Source organism: Anopheles bellator, chromosome 2, assembly GCF_943735745.2.
Source record: "Anopheles bellator chromosome 2, idAnoBellAS_SP24_06.2, whole genome shotgun sequence".
Taxonomy (NCBI): Eukaryota; Metazoa; Arthropoda; class Insecta; order Diptera; family Culicidae; genus Anopheles; species Anopheles bellator.
The window spans coordinates 52,297,394-52,318,858 of record NC_071286.1 but is presented as its reverse complement, the minus strand read 5'-3'; the positions used below and the strand labels follow the sequence as shown (position 1 = coordinate 52,318,858).

Below are 21,465 nucleotides of genomic sequence, written 5' to 3'. Positions count from 1 at the left end.
CCAGATTTTGAAAAATGAATTAACCTATTAAATACACTTTACACAATATATTATTATGTGTTTATTGATTCGAACCGTAGTTGTCGCTTTCTTCGCTTACGATTGTTTCTACGATAATTACTCTAACCAATAATGCCTCTTTTCCCAAATGCGTCTTGCGTTTGCAATTTTGGACGGAAATTTCCATCTGTTCATCGTTACCTAATATGCTGCATCTTGTTCCTGCCCGCAACGCCAATCCCTAAGCCTCTACGAAGAAAACGCTTGAAAACGATACAGAAAAATAAATCTACATCGATTTTTACAATAAATTACAATACTCTAGCAGAGAAAATGAAACTTTGGTAGGACTTAGCTATACGCCCTGCGGTTACTGTATGAAAAAAAAGAAAACATCTTCAACAAACCCTTCTGGGCCATCACAGACCCAGAATGGGAAGGACTTTGTGGGTCACTTAAACCTGAAACAAAACTAGTCGGCAACACCTCATTCTACGCTATGGTTGAGAAAAATTAAATCGAATTGCACAGCTTAAATTAACCTACAGGAGAACCGAACCAATTGAAACATTACCCAATGTTTCCACCGTTGCGCTGCTGTTGGATCACACTTTAGAAGCTCCCGGCAGCCGTATCCTGCGGCAGCCAGTGCCGGCGGTAGGCCAATGGCCACAAACCACGCACCAGACTTGCACCAGAACCACCTCCTTTGGCCGGTAGGCCAACGGCGGCCGCGAGCGGGTGTCGTAGACCGGAACGGATGCCACAGGCGTTGCCCACTAGGCGTTAGGTCTGGGGCAGATACGACTTTTGGTAGTTCTGCTGCGTGGAGCTAACGTTCATCTGATTCGATGGTTCGTCTTTGACCACAGGAAGCGGCACTGGCAATGGGAAGATTCGGGGACAACATGTACTAAGAGATCGGATAGCTGTACGTCAGAGCACACTTACGGGTGGCGTCCCAGTAAGGGTAGTGGGGCTCAAACCGACGAGCGCAGGGTGGTGTAGTGCTGCCGGATACGGCAAAGGTATCTGCACATCGGAAAGGAATAAACACAAAGTTGTTAGGTTAAGATGTCTCCAAGTAGAGGGCTTCTGGACTTACCCAAATTGTTCGACAGCTGGCCGTAGGTGTTGATGGTCACCGGCTGTTGGAGCTGCGGAAAGTTGTACTATCGATAAAAGAAGGTTGACAAGCGGATCGTCTTCAGTGCTGGCCGCACAGACAGTATCTAACTCACCGGCGTGGAGTAGGAGTAGTTGGTCCGGCTGGAGCAGGACGTGTAACTGCTCAGCTGTGTCGTCGGCATCCAGGGGGCGCTATTGGTGCGGGAGAAAAGAAACGACACACGATCGCGATCAGTGACCGGAAGATCAGACACGTGCGCGCGCCACTACTAACCCAGCATCGTAGCGCGGATACGTCTGGTAGGGGTTCTGGGCAAAGACGGGCCGATGACCGAAGTTGCCGGGGTTGGTCACGTACGAGTCGCCGAACATCTTCGAGTAGTGTCCGGTCCGGTACGGGCGCTTCATCCGTCGACGACGCTTGTAATTCCCGTTCTCGAACATGTCCTCGTGCTGTGGATCGAGCGTCCAGTAGTTACCCTTACGCTCGCCGCCACCCTCTCGGGGAATCTTCACGAAACACTCGTTCAGGCTCAGATTGTGGCGGATCGAGTTTTGCCAGCCCTTCTTGTTCTTCTCGTAGTACGGGAACCTCGAGGTGATGTAACCGTAGATCTCACTCAGTGTCGCACGCTTCATTTGAGAGCTCTACAGGAAGAACCGTAGATACAGTAGAAGGCGGTAGGTAAGGAACGTAAACAGACCAACTCCTCTAACTGGCTTGAGTCATTGCCTTCGGGCGTAGTATATTTACTAATTACTAGTTCCCAAACTAGACTGCTATCAGAAGCACCCAGATGTGTAACCTTACACCAGAGACCCAACCGCGCTTCAATTTTTCTCCCAGAAACTCGAACACAGAAGTTCCAGTCTTTGGTTGATCTGTCGGGACAAGTGTTCGTATGATCCCGTTCCATTTATCAGCAACAATAGAGCACAATCCGTTATAAATTGCTTCTTAAGATATGGATAATATAATTGAGACACACGGAGACCGTGTGCGTCAGAGTCGCTTCGTCACTCGACCCGGGACATAGGGACATAAAATATGAGATTTGTTGCAATGGAACGCATTTCCGAGCATCCGTATTCTGGGCCGTTGAAACGGAGGGAAAAGATGGCTTCCAACGCCTTCAGACAGTGGGATGATAAATATAAACGAAGGTACGTTAATAATCGTGCTCATTTTCACTGGCACTACGTCACGCACGCCCCGGCGGAGGTTCTACGTTCGGAGACTGGGGCCTAGCTGCGCGGATTAAAGTACGATTCATAAGCTGCGTACCCATCCGAAAAGCGGCCAGAACCAGTGAAAAATGATGGTTATGGACTGCGCGATAGATGGCTGACACTTACGTCTTACGAAAGACGTCGAAGACATATGGCCATCGGGCTACACCGTCACGTCGGAAGTCCGACTTCAAAGGCTGCAGCGAAACTGCAATGTGCAGCCAAACGGGGGACCAATTATCAATCATAGAATGGTCTCCTGTTTTTGCGGCTACCTTCACCCGGTAATGTACGGTTGTCAGAACTCGATTTGTCATGACTACGTCACCCATGTTTCACACAAGCAGCAAATTACTTAATTCAGCTTATTTATCTACTCGTCCCAATAAATTGTCCGTCAGATTGAGTTTTGGGCCCGTATTGTTTGGAGGGACAATTTTGTCCCTTCATCTTCCCCCGAAAAAGATTCCTCCACGTTCTTACTAACCTGTATTGCCATCGTTATCAGGGCCACATAGCTGTAAGGAGGTTTCACGTTTGAGGTCCGGCTTCCGGTGGGGCTCGTGGTGGAGCTACAATCGTACGTGGAGAGACTGCACCGTTGGGTGAAGTTAGTGGCGTTGTCCATCAAAGGATTCTCCAACAGAGGAGGACGAGCTGTCGATGCTTACCTGTTGCTAGTATTCGTGGTACCGTTGGCCGCCGAGTTCGTCCCTTCATTGGTGGTGGATGAGTTGGCATTGTTACCTGTGTTACTGCCATTACTTTGATTCTGATTGGGAGTGTGACTGTTGTTGTTGTTGCTACTGTTGGATGTGCTACTGTTCGATGGGGCAAGTCCGGTGCGTAGTTCGTCCGGCAGGATGCTGTTGCTCGGCAGATCGTCCGGCACTTGCGCCGACGGTTTGGAGGAGAGCGAGAGCGTGCCAATGTTGTGGTGAAGGTGCGACTGTTGTTGCTGGGGTTGATGATGCGAATGGTGTTGCTGTTGCTGCTGCTGCTGTTGCTGCTGTTGCTGCTGCTGGTCCGGTGAGCTTCCGGTATCGTCATGTAGTCGCTCGATCACGGTCGGGAGCTGGTGCATGGAGGAGGGCGAAGAAGATTTCACCTGGTCGTAGGTCGGCAGTGATACAGCCAGCGGGTGATAGATGTCTGAAATCAGTGCTTCATTAGCCGGGGGTTCGCCTAGAACTTATGGGGTTAGGAGGACCGAACACTTCTAGTAGGTAACGGAGCCATGTCAAGGGTGTTATCAATGCCTCAGTGGTGTTGTAACACACTGAAAAGGAATGGCTGCCTCCGTCGTCATTACTGCTGCGTTCCCGGAGGCCGTGCGCTATTTTGCCTGCCTTTCATACAAAATCATACCCACATTTGGCCCACAGAGAGTGCAGTTGCATTCCCCGACCCGATCGACGCGGCTTTTACGCAATGGTCAGATTTTCTTCCGAGGACCAAGCGCAAGCCTCATCTTGCGTCGACAGAGCGACTGATAAGCCGTGGAGGTTACGGAGGGTCAGCGCGAGCTGATACCATCATTTTCCTCGCACGACCCGCAGCATTCCGTGTCGATGTCTGCCTGGGTGTCCGGAGCTCCCCGAGTTTCAATGGCAATTCGAACGAACGATCGACCGATCGACAGCTTATCGGAGGAAGCTGTACTCCCTGGCAGCAACTACTCCGTCCGGGCATGTTAAGCTTTCTAACCTCAACGCGAAGGCCCGATGCTCGACTGCCCGACAAACCTACTTTTGAGCAAGAGTTGCCAATGCGGTTGCGATAGAGGTGAATATGCAACGAACGAACTGAGCATCTCGGGCAAAAAACGCACCATAAGATAGTTGTTGATAGGTCATTAGGCCCTGCCTTAAAGGTGAACTTGCAGCCGCAAATACGTACCTAGATGACTTAGCCCGTTAAAGTTCTCCTGCTTGATCTTGGTCGGCATGCTGATGATATTCTGAAAAGAGGAACACACCTCGCGTCAGTGAAGAATTTTTTTATAATTTCAACAAAAAAAAGCCTACGAATTTTTCGAGAGGACATTAGGTGACGCCATCGTGAGAAATGATTGCACTGCTGCACTTCGTGAGCCCGTGTCAAGGACCTGGCGTCGTGCACTGCTGGGGTGTGTGAAATACGTGTGAAATGGAAACAAATTCTTCGCCTCGAGACAATCAGATTCAAATAAAAGTCCTCCCGCGGTGTGCGGGATAGTAAAAAGTAAAACCGCAGCACTGAGCCAGCCGAGGGTTTTTGCGCAATTTAATGGCGGATCGTAAATCACTCTCTGGCTCAGGAGCTGTTGTACCTCGCGAATCGGTGCTTCGGTCGGTGCAAAGATGGTCCTCACACTCTCCGGCGCTAAGGATGTCTTCACCCTCCCGTAACCAGCTACTGTTTTTAATGCGAAACGGACTTATTCTAGGATTTTTTTCTTCCCGCCTATCAATGCCCTTCGTCACAGGGTGGCGTACGATCCTCGGAGACCTTTCGCCGATAGGTCAAGCTCCCCTTCAAGACAGTGAAGACGAAGATTTGTTCGGTTTCGTGTTTACGTGATTACGTGACGTTTGCAAATCACTGCCAACCCCCCCGGGTGGGGCGCAAGTGCAATGCAAGTGCGCAGAATGCAACGGAAGAGCAAACGCAGCGGTCAGTTGCAACGCGTGCACTCTGTGGTAGTAACCGAGAGGGGCCAAGAATCGCTGGGGCGACGTGATACGGTCCGTGGGTTGGAAAAAGGGCTCGCAAAGCACGCTCCTTTGCGGAAGTGAAACCGTGCTCTGCTACGCAAACCCCCCGGGCTTCTCGATGCGTTCCGGGAATCCAGTCCGGGACCGTGTGGTTTTCCATCGAAAGGAAAGTTTTACTGGCGATTCGCTCGGTTTTCAATGTTTATCCATTTCGGAAAACCGAAGCTTATCGTCGTAAATCTCGTTAAATCACCTGTCAAACCCCGTGGGGCCCGTGCGGAGCGTGAACAACAATACAAACGTGTTTTAGTTTAAATTCTATTAAATGGTAATTTTACAATGCTAACAAAATGAATCTTCACAATGCTCAGCGATTCTCGTAGACAGATATTAGCAAGTTTATCCGGTTGCTACTTCCATTCTCTTTTCTATTCGAGATCAACTTTTTTAATTTATCATGACATGTGCTAAAATTATATCCGCATGATGTTTATGAACTATTGGTGAGCACCAAAGACAATACGAACTAACTACTATTGATCAGCTTTAGCTGTAAACCCTATCGTTGTTAAGAGTAGAAATACAATCTAACAAATATTTTATTTTTCTTTTCTTTATTCTGAAAGAGCTATGCTGAAAACCGTAAAAATTTTATTAAAAAAAAATAAAAGTAGACGAATCTCAGATGTCTGTATATAATGGGCTTTCCTCGCATTTTGCAGGTATTAAATGTTTATTCAAAAAAGAATTATAAGTAGACATACGAGTAATTCTATGAAGATTACTCAAAGGAAAATAAATTGATACTCATACTAAAACATAGCTTTTTAAATGTAATTCAACATGAATATCCTACAACATTACTTCTCACCCACATTGCACAACAAATTCTTTCGATAGTCGAACAAGAAAAGAGATGCATTCGAGTGCATTCTCGCGTCAACAACGAAAAATCGCCCCGTTGATAAACCGTTGGTGCAGAGGGTAAACAATTATTTTGCAATTAAAAATTAGCACACTTATTTTGGGGTACATTTTGTCAGTCTCGCTCGCCAGACGCGGGATGGTCGTTGATGCACGGAAATTTCCTTGAACCATTTTCAGCTTCTCAACTCAACCACGGGCCACGAGCTACGCGAACGCGAACTTTATGGCTTTTTACTTTTCAAACATTTTTTTACAAGCTGTCATCGCTGTGACGCTGAAGTGAGGGAATGCAGTTTATTTTGTAGGCAATTTTGGCGTATCCCGTTGGCGAGACGGCGAGAAGGTCAAGTCGGATCCTGAGACTGATAAGCGGCCGTATCTTCGATCTACGGTGCTCGTAAAACGGACCCACGACAACAATCTGCGTAAGTGAGTGACTGAAGTGATGCGGCTGCGCAAAATCGGATGCGCACATGGGTGAAGAAATTCCGAGCCCATGTGGCACGGGGCACTGAAATTGTAAGACGATGTGCATTTGATGCCACTATCAGGGGGGCATACGTCTTGACCCGCTAGACCACCGGCAGTGTTCTCAAATCGTTGCATAAAATATCACACCAAGTTTAGTTAGTGCGACAATCGCCATATCATATTCAATGCTGGCCACCAAGCGGCTTCCTTTTTCTGTCACTTCAGTAATTCGACGAAAGACATGGCGTTAGTGTTTTTTTTACTGAACTTTAACCACCTTGAAAAGTGTCGACGTTAGTGATGCGGATCCGTGTGAAATATGGCTCTGGATACCTTTCTTGCTATGGCTGCCATAAACATGGTTTCTTCTCCGCCAAAAAGACACCCATGCTGGCCGTTTCACTCGCTTCCGACAAGGTGTTTTTGCAACATGAGGACTAACCGTTCCCTCAATCAAGTCTCGCGGGCTTGATGAATTGGTTCAGTGTTCGAGCAATAAGAAGCGGGCGCAGTTTTTTGGCGACTCGAGGACAGCCGCCTCCCAAAAGAAATAATAATAATGTGACATTTCTGCACGCAGCGTTCTGGGTGATTTCTTTCACTTTCTGAAGCGAGTGAGACTTATTTATCTTCGCCGTTCGCCGGGCGATCTCTGACTCGATCCTCAAATCGCGTCCGTCAATACCGCACCGTGCCGTGACCCACCGGATGAAGATTTGATCCATTAGCCCCGTGATTAATGGTGTCCTCATTTTTTCCCCCCCTCTCTGCCTGCCCCGGGCGTTCTGCTTCTGCCGTGGCCTCGTTTTAAAAACATCCGACCGAAGGATTTTCGATAACGATTTTCGGCCCGATTTCATCGCCCATAGGCATCTATTTCTAGTGCTGAATGGCGGCGCCGCTCGAGTGGGAGTTCCGTTTGGTTGAATAATACCTGGCAGACTTTTCACCCCAAAAATGCTGGGCAAACTGGGGCTTCAGGGTTCGGTGAACCGTGTTTTGTCGACTAGAAAACAAAAAGTTCAGTGTAAACCCATTCCGATGCGCCAACGTTTCGGCAACACTTTGACAAGCCCTCTCGTCATAAGTTATGTAGCTAACCGCGCTGTTGAACCGTTGCACGGTGCAACTAAAGCAAAATATTTACATTTGTTTCAGTCAAATAATTTAGATTGATAACGGCAACGGGCGGCAACGGTCGCCTGGCGGAGTTTGTTGATAATGGATGGCGTCAGGAATTGGCTGCTTTTCCACTAAAACCACGGCACGGCTTTTCTTTCGATTGTTGCCGCGTGCGTCCACCTGTGCGTGAATCCGTGTCCTCCTAAACCGCGCGTCCGTTCACGAACGCTTCCGGTAGTGGGTATGGGTATGTTGGGAAGGTGACGAGTTGGCCACTCGACCTCCCAACTTTTATTGCCATTTTGTTGTACAATTTCTAATTTAAGAGAGCAAAATACCACCATAAATCTTAGCCCTGTGCAGCAATATTGAGCCGAAGTCTCCCGTGGGCGAGTTGATAGTGGTTTTGTGTTTCAAATATTTCTTGTTTAGCATAGTTGACATTTCGGACCACAGGACTGTGTTTCACTGTGTAAATTTATATTTTTATTGTTGTATTTTTCCTTCGTGTTGCGTAGCGCCATTAAAGCTTTGTCGTTAGACGGTGTTCAATTTGTAGTTTACATTTACAACGAGCCCGAAATTGCTGCGCCGTCTGACCACAAGTTTCTAAATCATCTTCCTGCATTTACGATCATTCGCCGGTTCTTGTTTATTTTAGCTAACTGACGGCCCAATCTGTTATCGCAACGAGTGAGTGTTTAAGAATGCGTTTTCATCCGTTTGCCGTTGACACAAGGGTTTGATTAGGTAATTTAATGCAACCCAACGGTCGGTACGGCGTATTTTCTCGGAAACGGGGGCTGTTTCTTCACTCAAATAAAATGCATTTGTTACGCAAATAGAATTTGCGCCTAAATTAATATTGCAATTTCCTTCGCATTACTGCGCACACTTCACGGGTTGGCCTCTTTTCTGCGCCATTTCACAATTCCACATCAAACGATCATTTCACACTTTAGCCAATTCCGTTCACTTCTTATCGTATGTTTTGCCTTTTTTTGTTGTTGAACTCGCAACAAATCGATCCTCTCCACGAGAGCAGATCTAGATCACTGATAACCCGCGCAGACGGCAGTTTCGGCTGCCGGGGCCCGTGGCCAATCGTGAAAAGAGAGACGCCAGAGTGGAACGCCAGACTCCGAGACCGTCGTTATGCTCGCGATCGATTAAAACACCATCACCGGGCGAATGAGCGTGACCGGAAGGAAACACTTTCATTCTGCTCCTACTTGGTGCGCCCGTTGAACGCGTGAAATTGGAGACACTTCGAAGGCCCTTAACGCAGACGACATACGCAGATCGTTGGTCGCAGCTGCAACCCAACAGACCGGGCCGGGACGAACGATCTTAAACGGTCCGAGAGATCTTGAACTCTTCGGCCCCGAAGGTCTGCCGATAAATTCTCGAACCCGACGAAAAGCCTACACACAGACACACACCGCAGAGCAAACCATTCCAGGGATTTATCTACAGGACCCCCAGCGATAATCCTGCCGTGACAGGCGCGAACCGACAGAGGGCACCGTCCGGCGGTCGGAGACTACCGTCGGAGATGGAAACTGTCAGCACGCGTAGCGCAGGGACTTGTTTCTTTTCCTTTTCCAATCCCGCCTCCTGGCCTGGCGGTGGGATGTTTATGATTCATGTGCCCGCGCTTAAAAATAACAAACAATTGTCGCCCAAGGAATGGCAATCCCGCTTTGACAACCCGGCGTAATGGACGAGGAAGAAAGCGCCCCAGAAGACGACAGGTTCCTTTCCCGAAAAGAATGTTGCCCGTGGTCCGAGGAGCAGTAAATGAACTTGATAACTGGAAAAAGATCATCAAAAACCTCAAGCAACAAGCCGTTGGCCGGTTGCCGATTAATGAGAAAGACACGTAACCGAAAGCGATTCCTTCTGCGTAAACAACATCGAGCTACATGACATTCCTATTAAAGTGTTATTAATTTTTCGAATTCTTGCAGGTCTTCTTGCGCGTTTCAAGCGCGTTCGTGCGTGGAAATTTCCCACCTTCTATATTGCCATTTTCTCACTTCCGCTGCTTGCCGTCACTTCCACCGGGTCCAACCGGGTCGAATGAGTTACGATGGCAGGCGGATTGGAAGGTGATAATTTTATGACACACACTATGAGGTTTTATGATGCGCCTCCGAATCCGGAGCCAGAAGATGGCATGATTCCGTGTTTTAATACTATTTAATTTGTTGAAAATTAACGACAAGCCGATCGTATTTCCGTCATCGTTATGGCGGAGCACCAACGGGACTACTACAGCACAGGCCTTTGAATGGGCACAAAAATTACGTACGTCACTGGGGAAATACGGCTAGAGAAGAGGAATTTCATGGTTGGTAAAGGCGCCGGTTAAAACTCATTGATTTACGGACGCTATTAAGAAGGATGGCCGTATTGAATGACACGCCAGTAATTTCATAATGGGAATGAGATAAACAGTGATTGCTTTACAGTTTGTTGTAAATGTTTTGTGAGTGTTGAACAACAAACGCTAAGAATGAAATGCTTCATTGAAATTCCATATTTCAACATTGGTCTACAAGAGCTAGTGAACTAGGTCTAGATTTTACATATCTAAACTGTTTTCTTGGAACTTATTTCACGTCACTTCGAATTTATTAATCACATCACAAAGCAAACTCAGTACAACGGCTATTTCCGTGCTTCTTTGGCTATCTTGTAATCCCATATTTTATATGTAGAACAATTGTTATCAAAACTATAACATAAAAAATGGTTGAACGAAGTGAGTCGCTTGATGATGAACCTTTTTGTTTAATGTAGCGATGTGCCCCAAACATCCTCTCGATCGATCACGAAACCATGATCATGCTCATCATGATTGAACTCGCTACATCATGCGACCAGGTTGTAAGACAAGGTTGAAAGAAAATATTATCACTTCATATTTTACGACACACAATTATGTTCCCAATCATCTCCGGCGCCCGTCCAGACCTATTTTGTGCCGTGATTGTTGATTGTGCGTGCCGATGCTTGAGTGTGTGCAGAGAAGGTTTAGAGTGGTCTGGGTCCTCCGACAACACCCGAGCTGCCAACGAGCTTGTCGCTTGTCCAGCGAACCACGGAAAATGACACTTTCGTCGCACGAGGGCGGCACAGAACAGGGTTTTCCCGGCGGGAAAACGGAACGGTGCTTAGGTGCATCTATTTTTACTGTGTAGGTGGCTGGCTGGCTGGTCAGGCGACTTCCACTCTCGAGGTTTTCGGCTGCTTGTCTTCCGTTTTTCCGTTTCTGCTTCCTCCGAAAGTGATAGTATTTGTTCTCGTTTTTGTAATTGAAATATTCGGAACAGCTGGGCAGCCCGCGTGTCCGCCGGCCCTTTCCGTGGTGTGGCGGTGTGGTGTCGAAGTGGTGAACCATGGCGTGAAAAGGATACACGCTTAAGACGATATTCTTTTTCGTCAGTCACCATTTGCTGTGCCGCTCACTCTTTCGGCGACTCAGGGCCGGGACCGAAGGAAGGCGAAAATAAATGGCAGTCTAGTGTTTCTATCACTCCGCTCACGCACCGGTATTCACACAAGCGGAGGGCGCTTGATTGAGCTGCAACTGATGGTGCGTGCGTCTTCCGTATTTGTGTTCGGTCAATTTTTCACCAACCATTCGCCGGGTGCCGTTCCGGAAGGGCCGCTTGAGGCTCCTTCCGATCCCGTCCCGGGAAACTCCTGTTGTCCGCGATCATCAACAGAAGATCAGCGGCGGCGCGATCGCTGCGCATCCGGCTCCGGCCCAGGAACGCCGCTGACAGCGGACTAATAGCTGTCTTTTGACTCATTTACATTGTGTCACCAACGCCTTTCCGCCTGCTTCACGGCACTGCCCTTTTGGAGCTCGATCAGCCGCGTGTAATGGGCGCGAGAACAACGTCGCCCCGGTGTGTTAATTTTAGCTGCTGCGATTTATCAAAGATCCAACAACGAAAATAATTGGAGGCCAATGGAGCGCATTCGATTCACTATTTTTTGGACGCTTTCTACCGTTTGAAGGAGCTCTTCAAAATAGTTGAAAAACTATTGGAATGTCAATACCAGCATGTAATCATGTTCAATAGTACAACACTGATGGATGCAGTTTTGCCATTGGTTATGTGTAGTGAGAGCTATCTGTCCCCCCGGACACATAAATTAAATAACAACATATTTGTAACGCCCAACTATCAAAAGCATAAATCCTGTCAACACAAATAGTACGTAAACGGTTTTAGCAAATGAAGCACAATGAAATTGCAAATATTTTGGTCTTTAATTCAAAATGGAAGTACTATATACTATGGAAGTGCAAAATGGAAGTAAATGGTAAATACTACAACGCGCCTGTGTCAGACGAAAGAGACAACAGATGCTTATTCGAGCTTGTGTGAGACACGGTCGGCTGTCACGCGGGAGACCGGGGTTCGATTCCCCGTCGGGGAGGATGAACTTTTTTGCTTATTTTCCCACGCCCTTTTTTTTTGTTCATGTCAAATTTAGATGTCATAATCTGTTTACTGTTCTGTAGAACCACACAACCGATGTTACCATAAAACGGTCCTTGTAAACGGTTGTAAAACGTTTTACCAAACACGTGTTTGGAATTAAACCTGCACGCGAATGTGTTCCAACGGCTCTCACGCCGAACACATTTGTCAAGGGATGGAACCGAATCGACGGTCGTAAACTGTGTCCCCAATTTACTGACCCACTGGTTGCGTGTGCCGTGCTTTAATAGCCTTTCTTTTCACCCCAAAGGAAAAACCTATTACTCCCATGCGTGGTGTCACCGCACTGCAGTCACGGCGAAGGTTCGAAGAAAATTTATTGTAGTTCTGTTGGGTTAGGCGTCGCAAAACGCCACTTAAAACCGCGCTCGGTGTGTAAATCATTTCGTAACCTTTATTTACTCCCATCAGCTCCCGTTTTCGAATGTTCATTCTCTGAACCGTTTAATAGCTGGTTCCCATTAACGTTTTAACAAACCGATGTTGCTTCCAATTTGCCCAAACCAGGCAGGTGCACCAGTTGAACGTCGATATCGTTCGATACCCAATCAAATTAATCACACACAACCTCGGGTGATCCTGCTATCAAATACCTCAAGCTGACTTAGTGGTACCATGTGGATAATGGCGCTACGATTTCGCTTTGTCAATAAAGCCAAAGTTCATTCGGTTAATTTTCGAAGCGATATCATAATTTTCCTGCCATAATCTGTCAACCCGTGGCAAGGCACACCAAACCGGTATGCTTTATGCAGCGAGTGGCGCCATTCGGAGAACAAACCCGAAATCCCCTTGTGACCACTGGCTAGAGTTTTCAGGAAAAAAATCATGAAGTAGCCAACGCTAGGGGACAGGAAGGATCATGGCTTTGGGGTCCCCCGCCGGAGGTGAATCCAATATTTATAGGATAGGTTACCCAATGACATTGTTTTGAAAAGCACACCACGGACCCGGGGCACTTGGGTGGCACATGAATAACAAAAACGAAAACCCGGCACCCAAAACCCATAATGCCAAATCCGCGATTCCTAATAAATTTCTCAGTTTTCCCGTGACGGCCACCTGTAGCCGCCGCCACAAGCTGGTGTCTCTCGTGCCGAGCATAAGTGTGCGCTCCGATCCGACTGTGGTCGCCAGCCAGGTTTTCCCGCCCAGTATGCTACACCGAGGATGGCACGTCAACGTTTAAATACTGTCGACTTGTACCATACTTTACCAACCCCCACGGAAAGCCACGGAGTGTCACGAGAAAAATCCGCCAACCAGCTTAGGGTGAACAAATAAACTGGCCCCTCTGTGTGTTTCTAGGTGGTGGAGGTCCAAAAAAGCCATTCCACATCCTCCGCAGCACAGATTGTCCCTGAAGCGGCCGAGGCGAAACGGTGAAACGCGTGACACGCATCTTAAATTCACGCCAACGGCAACGGCACGCACGCACGCGGCCCGTATTGTTGTCTGATGGGAATTAATGATGTAATTTAGATGACGTTATTTTTATACATCTTAAATGACGCTCCCTCCGGCCTGGCCTGTTCCCCGGTTCGCTCCTCCGGGCAAGGCTGGATTCTAGAGCACTTCTCGGCATTGTTCGGAAAAACCAGGAGTCGCCTCTGGGTTGGGACCCAAGCAAGTTTTGCAGGCAGCGACGTCCACTTGCCACACAGAGTGCCGCCTCGGTAAATGATGAGATTGAAGCGAAATGAATTTTCCGCTCAATCGAGCTCCCCGGTCGGCCCCTTTTTCCTGTGGCCATGGAAAACGCCGGTGTCCGATTTCATTCGCGCGCGCGCCACGCGCTTTCTCTGGCCAAGGAAAGGTTGCCTCGCAACACCCCCACGCGGTGTATCCTTGCCAGCGGGCATAGTATGAAATGTACACTTGTCATAGGCGAGGTCATAGGCTTTGAACGGGCAAATTATAGCGATCCCTTAACGAGTTAATAATGAGAATGTGAAAATATGCACTTGAAGCCTTCCACGCAATACTTCCTGATGCTTCTGAGTCAATCGCTTGATATGTTCCAAATTGCAACAAAATATTTAAACCTTAATATTTGTGTAACCTTAACACTGCACCGGGCTCCGGTAATTATGTCTCACAACAATCAATCCGTGAGCTCCCGATGCTGCGGTCCGCTAGGAGTAGCTCAAGTAAATAATAACAACTTACAACCGAAGTCTTCAGACGAAGGCGAAAGAGAGTAGTCGGTCAAACGACGTTGGGGTTTTCGTTTTTGTTTGCAAATTTCGAAGTTTGTTTGTTATGAGTTCCAAAGTGAACACAAATTAAACCAAATAAATAAACATTCGAAAATTTATATAATAAAATCAAGATGCTGGCGAGGGAAAAAAACCTACGACTCCCCCCAGATGCGCTGAGGTCACGGGAAACAAAACATACCAGCTGAGGGACACAAAAAATAAGACACAGCAGCGAGTCAAGAGATCGGGTGAAGCGTGCCACACGGATGCTGCCCACAACGGTAATGTTAGTGGTGCGCGATCTTTAAAAACACATTACAGAAGTAACGAACCACTAGAGCGCAGTTTATTAGGGCTTCTGTCACCAAAAATGCTAGAAGTAAGTTGACAACACGTTGCGTTCGTAATTTTCTTTTCTATCTTTCTTGAAAACTTTTATTCGTCATGTATGAAGATAGCAAAAATAATTTAGTCCAATGAAATACAAACTGCCAACATTATGTTCATTCATCAATTTGCAAAATCAAGTGCGAAAAGGGATTTTTTCACAAACTAGAAGTTCTATTGAAACAAAAAATAACAAAATTGTTCATGGCATAGGAAATTGTAAGGAACTTACCATCGGAGGCCACTTTGTGTCGTACTGCATGGGCCCGTCCGGGGGAGCCATGTCGCTGCTGGCGGTCGTCGCCAACACTGTGGAAAAAACGGGAAAAACCAAAGGCGTATAAATTTGTTACTCAATTACAAAACAGATACGATTTTTGGGAAATGTTTTACGGCACACCGGTAACGGTTTCATGGAAGGTTTTGCGCAAAAACAGAGAAAAACACTGACAGCCTTGCCCCCGAGCTTCACACATCCTTCGCAAGGAACCGAACATCGCTCCGGGCGAAGGATCCGCCTTTTAGCAAGGGATGGATTTTTCGGAAATCTGATATTTTCCCATCAACGGGTCGCGCAGGTTAATGATAGCCACCGACGCTTCTCGCTTGATTTCTCGGAGCCGTTAGCAACACATTAGCGTACGGTTGGTTCTGAGTAGGACAATTCTGGGGACTGCGACAGTGAGGTCCTTTAGTGAAAAATGCGTTAGCAACGACACCGACAGACTGCTCGAAACCATCAAATGGATGCTATAAGCGACAACGGTCCCGGATCCTTCTCGGTTTCGAATTAAAACCCCGAGGCCATTCAGGGGGGCTAAGGGCCAGAAACTTGATAAGGTTTACTACGTGGGACTAACTGGCTGTTAGCAGGTAACTTCCAGTACGCAGCTTAAACAAGCACACAAATTGGATCCATTTGCAATTTGAAAAACATCTTTTAAAACGTTTTGGGTATGAATTGATTCAAACAGTATTTTAAATATGTCGAGTATCGTGTTACTAGAAGAATGTCACGTTTTGGAATTTTCATCTTGTTGGTCTCGATAAGTGAATTATGCAATAAGTTAACTCCAAATACTTATTCAACATTTTTCCCCAGAACTCCTCGTGCAAAATGTATGATTCATCAAAATTTTCTCCTATTTGAAATAACAATTCGTTCCATTCGTTCCGTTGGCAGATCGCCCAAAAACTCTACTTCGTTGTGTTCCCTTCATTATGGCCAGCATGATTAGCAATCTCTTGACGAAAACTGGTCAGCGGCCACCGGGTCGACAGGCGATTTCGGTCGAATCCTGGCCACCCGGAGCCTGCGCCACGCGTCGATACGATGCATTATCAGGGACCCTTCAGCAACTTTTGAGGTTCTTGACTGCCCGTTTTTAGTTGATGTTTTTTTATGATTATGTCTCGTCATATTCGGCGTTCTTTTTTTTTGTAGGACAACCGACATCCGACTCTTCAGTCAAAGGTTATTCAACAGATTCTCAGTAACAGGTTCAGGTTCTATCAGCACATACCCTTATCGTACCCCAAGCTACAATAAAGTTGTTTTCCAACTGACAACAGCATAAAAAACTCAATCGGACAGCGCCTATATATTTGAACAACATTGGGTAATTGATATTTGTTTGTGAGAAACATGAAAGTGTTACCAATAAAATTGATTAAAGCTGCTGATACTTCCAACGCACTGAAACATGCATTTCATATGAATCTTCTGCTTCTTTCGTGACAACATTTTTAGAAAACTTTCTACGAGCTCGAACAATTATGCGACAAAAATACAACTTCGGCACAGGTGTTCCTATCAGGTGTTGTGTAAGTTCTGAACACCGTAGGTGCCTCCGATAATGCAGTCGTGGTCACGTGTCGAATGGTTGTTCTGGGTCCGTTAAGTCAGGCGCCAGAGAGGCCAGCCAGCCTTTTCCGCGATGCGATGCACTAGGCGCATCAGGTGCATTTGGTTGGCTGCAAAAGTGCAATAGTATTGTGACTAGCGTACGTTTGCTGGACAAAGCATACCCGCCCGAAGTGCATCCAAGAACTGCAGTGCTGCACACGGGATAGGAAGGTGAATCACGTACTACGTGTGAAACTGTGGTCAATACGGGTGATAACACTCGGAAGAGTTCTTAAGAAACAGAGATAACACGCACATGCAACGCAGAAAAAGCTGTTACTTTGTGGTGTTGGTCGATGCAAGTCCGAACCAATGTTCGCCAACATCGAATCCACCAAAGTTCGCTGAATTTTACATTATCTGTGATGGAATTATGAATTATCTCAATCTATGCTTCTGTGAACAATAACGTTGACTGTGGAAGATCGCCTTTAAACAAGCTGATCGACAAATAACCTATGGTGATTTCTTGTCTAGAGATCATTTCTTGTCTACTACAACAAAGCAAGGTGCGGGTACGATCAAAGCCTTTGGTACTCACTGTAGTCGATTTCGCTGCCGATTAGTATCGCGGAAATTTTTAATCAATTTTTCCACACGTCGCCGTCGAAGAATTGGTGCCAACACCACAGCTCACCCAGCAACTACGATACGGAACACGTGTTGTCGCGGTATATCCTGCGCGCCCGGCACTAATGAGATCGCACTATCGTAGTATTTCTTTCGCAGATCGAATTGCGCACTGAACACTATTAATTTTGTTTAAACTGCAGCGTGATAATCGATAACCCTCCGATGCGTGGTGACGGAACGGAAATGGGTTTTTATCATTAGCTTGCGATTAAGTTTACCTCAAGCCAAACATTGCCCGATAGCACGAAATATTTTGGTGCACCTTCAATAAATTAAGATCCACAAATATTGCGCTCAAAGATGATGCACGACGCACACTCGTTTGCACTTTTTCCGCCCGGTACGGAAAGCTGTTTGTAAATTATTTTTGTTTGGACCGTCACTTGAAAAACACACGCCCTTTAAAAGTGTATATATTGTTGAAGCAATTTTAAACTCCTACGAGCACCTTTGCTGATTTAACAGAAACACGATCGATGCCACGAATGTTTACTCTAAACGAACTCTGCCAGCGTACTAACTGGCGGACGAGTTTCCTTTTCCGCTTTTACCGACTCGACGTTCGACGGCTGACTGACCCGAAACCGTTCACAGCGTGAGAGAGCTTCCGAATGAACCGCTCCATACTGAGCCGGACCCTTCTCACGTTGGCAGAGTGAGTGAATTTCGTTGCGTTGCGATTGCATTGTAAGCGAGTGCGGATTGCGGAGTGTAAACTTATTTAATGTCGAAAATTCTGCATACGATATAGAACGGTTCAGAGGTTTATCAACCACTATCTGCCAAAAGGTAAACCCCCCACAACGTAATCTTTAACGCGAGAAAATCGGCTCACTTCACTTCACGACGAAATCATCAGACGATGAACCTAATGCGCATGCGTTTCTGCGCGAGTCCTTTGCGCGATCATAACATTGGTTTACTGGTGAGGATCGGTCTGTCGATCACAATGCAGGTTGCTATTTTATCATATCTTGGACTGCCTCATCTTGGGCTTTCGAAAGACCTAACGCTGGCAAAAGCCCAAAACTAGGAAGTTGTTTTGCTTAACTTAAGAACGCCATCGAATTCGTAAACCTTTGGCCAACAAAAGGGCCGGACGGGGGCCGACGTAGTTTGGCACCGTCGCGCAAAAAAACTGTCGTTGTGGCTGTTTCGGGGGACGCCAACCACTTGGGTACGTCCTGTGCGGCAAACCAGTACCAACTACGGGTGTAAGTTGTTGACACATAGCTATGCTAGATTAACGCATAAGTAGCTAGATTTTACCCCACGCTGCATTAAGCGCTGTGCCGAAAGTGGGTTACCAGCTTTTAATTTTTGCAACTTCAACCCATTCCCACACACCGCTCGTGGTCGGCCAGCGGCTGTGCTGCTTGGGGTGGGCCTCAACCCAACGACCCAACGAATGGTTCCAGCCGGGACCACACGTGCACCGAGGCATGAGGAAGCAACAGCAGTGGAGTGGCGAATAGTTCCATAACTTCTCACCTACAATTTTGGATTGCTTTAAATAAAATCATCTCATTCAATGAGGGCGTCATCCAAACAAACTTTTGTCTAAGTTTTTGTAAAACACTTCAAACGTTGTTCATGTAGAGTAAATTAACCAAAAAATTGAGCATAATGAACGATCCTTGAACTGTTCGAAAGAATCACAATGTAAAATTAGGCCCTGTTAGTGCTAACAGTAAAACTTTTAATACCATAGAGCTAAATAAAATAAAGTAAACTTTTCACAACAAAAAGTCGCTGTGAGGGGGCACCCGGGTTTGAACCGGGGACCTCTCGATCTGCAGTCGAATGCTCTACCACTGAGCTATACCCCCATAAAGCGTCTCGTGGGATACAACACTTCTGGTTGTTGCCGTGATCGTAACCGATCGTAACAACGATCGGTAAAATCAACTAAAACTCATCTGCAAAATTTTCCCGTTTTGTGCAGAACGGAAAATAGTTTCGAAATTTCCACCTGATCTTTATTCGTTATTGTCGTTGTTTATGTGAATGCTTTTATCACATTACAATGTTAGGAAAGATCTTAACATTTTATCGAAATAAGCTACCGAACTCACCGTATATGTTAAACTTTACATACTATTAGCACAATTATAATAAAATATACTAAAATACACATGTACTCAAATACAACAAGTAGTAAACTAGTAGCAAATACTAAAGTAAAATGCACATCTATCGACCATCGTTGATCCCTGAGAAATCCTTTCGATTATTTCAATTATGATAAAAACGATTGGTTTTAATAGAGTAAAGTTAAGATAAGCGAGGGGGAGTGTGGAGCTGTGGTGTGGTTGGTTACAATCGCCCAAGAATATACAGAGACTAGTAAAACTTTTTATCATTCAAAACGATATGGTTTCGGAGGCAGTTTCTACCGGGGTTTGAACTAGGTTCGCAGGATTCTGAGTCCTGAGTGCGAACCGGATATCGAAGGATACGATCGTAACGCTTTTGTGAGACGATGTTTCCCTGAAGCGGTGCAACTACTGAAACAGGTGTCGTAGCGCTAGTGTTGCGAAAATCAAACATTTCTTAAGCTGGAGGTGCCGGCGCTTTGCAGAATTGACCTACAAATCCATTGACATACTTGCCTACATTGCCAATAAAGGTAAAACAATAAAAAGAAAAATAATTTGCAGCACTGGGTGGCTATGGGCTTTCGTACCTTACGACTGTTTCGATCGGATTGTTGAGGTGGTTCATTTACAAAACAGAACTTCTTCTGGGACAATGTCTATGTCAGCAAAAGCAGTGGCGCTTCGTGTTGCTGAACTAATTGAGGTATCGGCATAAACTTCTGTGGTTGTAGTTTGTTGCTTCGCTGAAAAATGTACTTACTTAAACTTTTGTTAAGTTAAGATAAGTTGTTAAGTTAAGTTAATTTTGTTAAGATAATATGCAATATGTATACCTGTAAGTATATGATACACTTAGATACAAATTTTTTGAGAACAGTTACAGATTTCCAATTATTAATGATGGACATTCTAGTAATTCCGTAAGTTCGGTGACTACTGGTTTTTTAAGGTTAAACGAAATTATCACTCGCAGCTAACTTTAGTTAATTACTAAGAACACAGCAGTTTCTAACAAAGAGGGGTTTTAGCAACGGAATTTTTTTCTACACAAACTTTCTACCCTTTTGTCTATTCTATGACAGTCTTATGCGTTTTTAAAAAATGAATTGAATCCTTCAATGAACGTATTTCACTACCGTTTTTAGGCTTTGGGCCATCTAAAGCAAAGAAAACGAGTAGATGTAGTTTCTCATGTTCGTACGGACAACCTCGTTTGCGCACAATCCACATTTTGGAAAAACATTTGGCAACAGTTTGTGTTGAAAACCATAACGTTTATTAAATTTTGAGAGCATTTCAAGGCTGCACAGACTGTGCGTTTAAAAACTTACTCTTGTAAAGGCCTTCTAGTGTTGCTGCCGGTCATACGTTTTGCAAGTTATGATTTTTGTGTGGTGGAATTTAGTATTTTCTTTGTTTGTGAAAACCGTTCCCAATGTCTTTGAGAGCTTGAGCTTGAGTTAAACCCATTTCACTACACGAAATTAAACAAACCTCGGTGTAGACCTAGGAAAACGTGCTTGGTGACAGGATGAAGGCGGTTCAGTGTCAATTAAGTTTAAACGTTAAAGTGTTTCAAAAGTATTCTTTTTGGTTCTTAAAATTATGGAAAGGAATGCAAACTATAAACATTTAATGCTTTATAATTATTAAAACATTTTAAATAAAATACATTATTTTTGTGCCTAACTTCAAATGTACCCTTGCCTCTACTACTGCGTGATCGTTATGTTATCGTGTGACAGCAAAGGGGGGAAAACATCAACAGGCGTGAGAAATTACTAAGTACATTTCTCAAGCTCTTTATGTTTTCGAGTTTAAAATGTTTATAGAGTTGTCTATTGAGAAATTTATTGTTTAGTTCAACATAACTCCACACGACGAGAAATAATATTTTCCTGTTGTGTTGTGTTCGTTGAAAAATATTAGTATGTTTTAATTACCTCTCTTACTGTTTAATTTGAACCTAGACAGCTTCTGATGCAGTATTTCTTGCAAATGATGGCAGCTGAATAACTAGCAAACGACCACGATTTTGTCAATAATTATACATTGTGAAGAGATATTTTAAAAAGTTCTCATTGAGATGTATTTTAGTTGACATTGATTTTTATTAGACTTGGGCGTTGGTTATTTTTTGTT

The 21,465-nt window shown here is 45.5% G+C and overlaps 1 protein-coding gene and 1 non-coding gene across 3 annotated transcripts; both read right to left on the bottom strand.

Annotated features, from left to right (window-relative positions):
• Positions 1-48: 48 nt before the first annotated feature.
• LOC131208769 (forkhead box protein D2-like) lies at positions 49-17,772 on the bottom strand. Of its 2 annotated transcripts, none has more exons than XM_058201650.1 (10): positions 17,133-17,772; positions 14,918-14,994; positions 4,258-4,318; positions 3,030-3,510; positions 2,846-2,951; positions 1,403-1,776; positions 1,242-1,320; positions 1,106-1,172; positions 952-1,032; positions 49-881 (listed from the first exon to the last, which is right to left on the bottom strand). In XM_058201650.1, coding segments are annotated over exons 1-10 (1,422 nt in total). In that variant the 5' UTR covers positions 17,134-17,772; the 3' UTR covers positions 49-786. The 2 variants fall into 2 exon arrangements, with proteins under 2 accessions (XP_058057633.1, XP_058057634.1); XM_058201651.1 differs by having other exon boundaries at positions 1,106-1,157.
• Positions 17,773-18,981: 1,209 nt separating this feature from the next.
• Trnac-gca (transfer RNA cysteine (anticodon GCA)) lies at positions 18,982-19,053 on the bottom strand. The gene has a single exon. It is a non-coding gene; the product is annotated as a tRNA-Cys (tRNA).
• Positions 19,054-21,465: the final 2,412 nt, after the last annotated feature.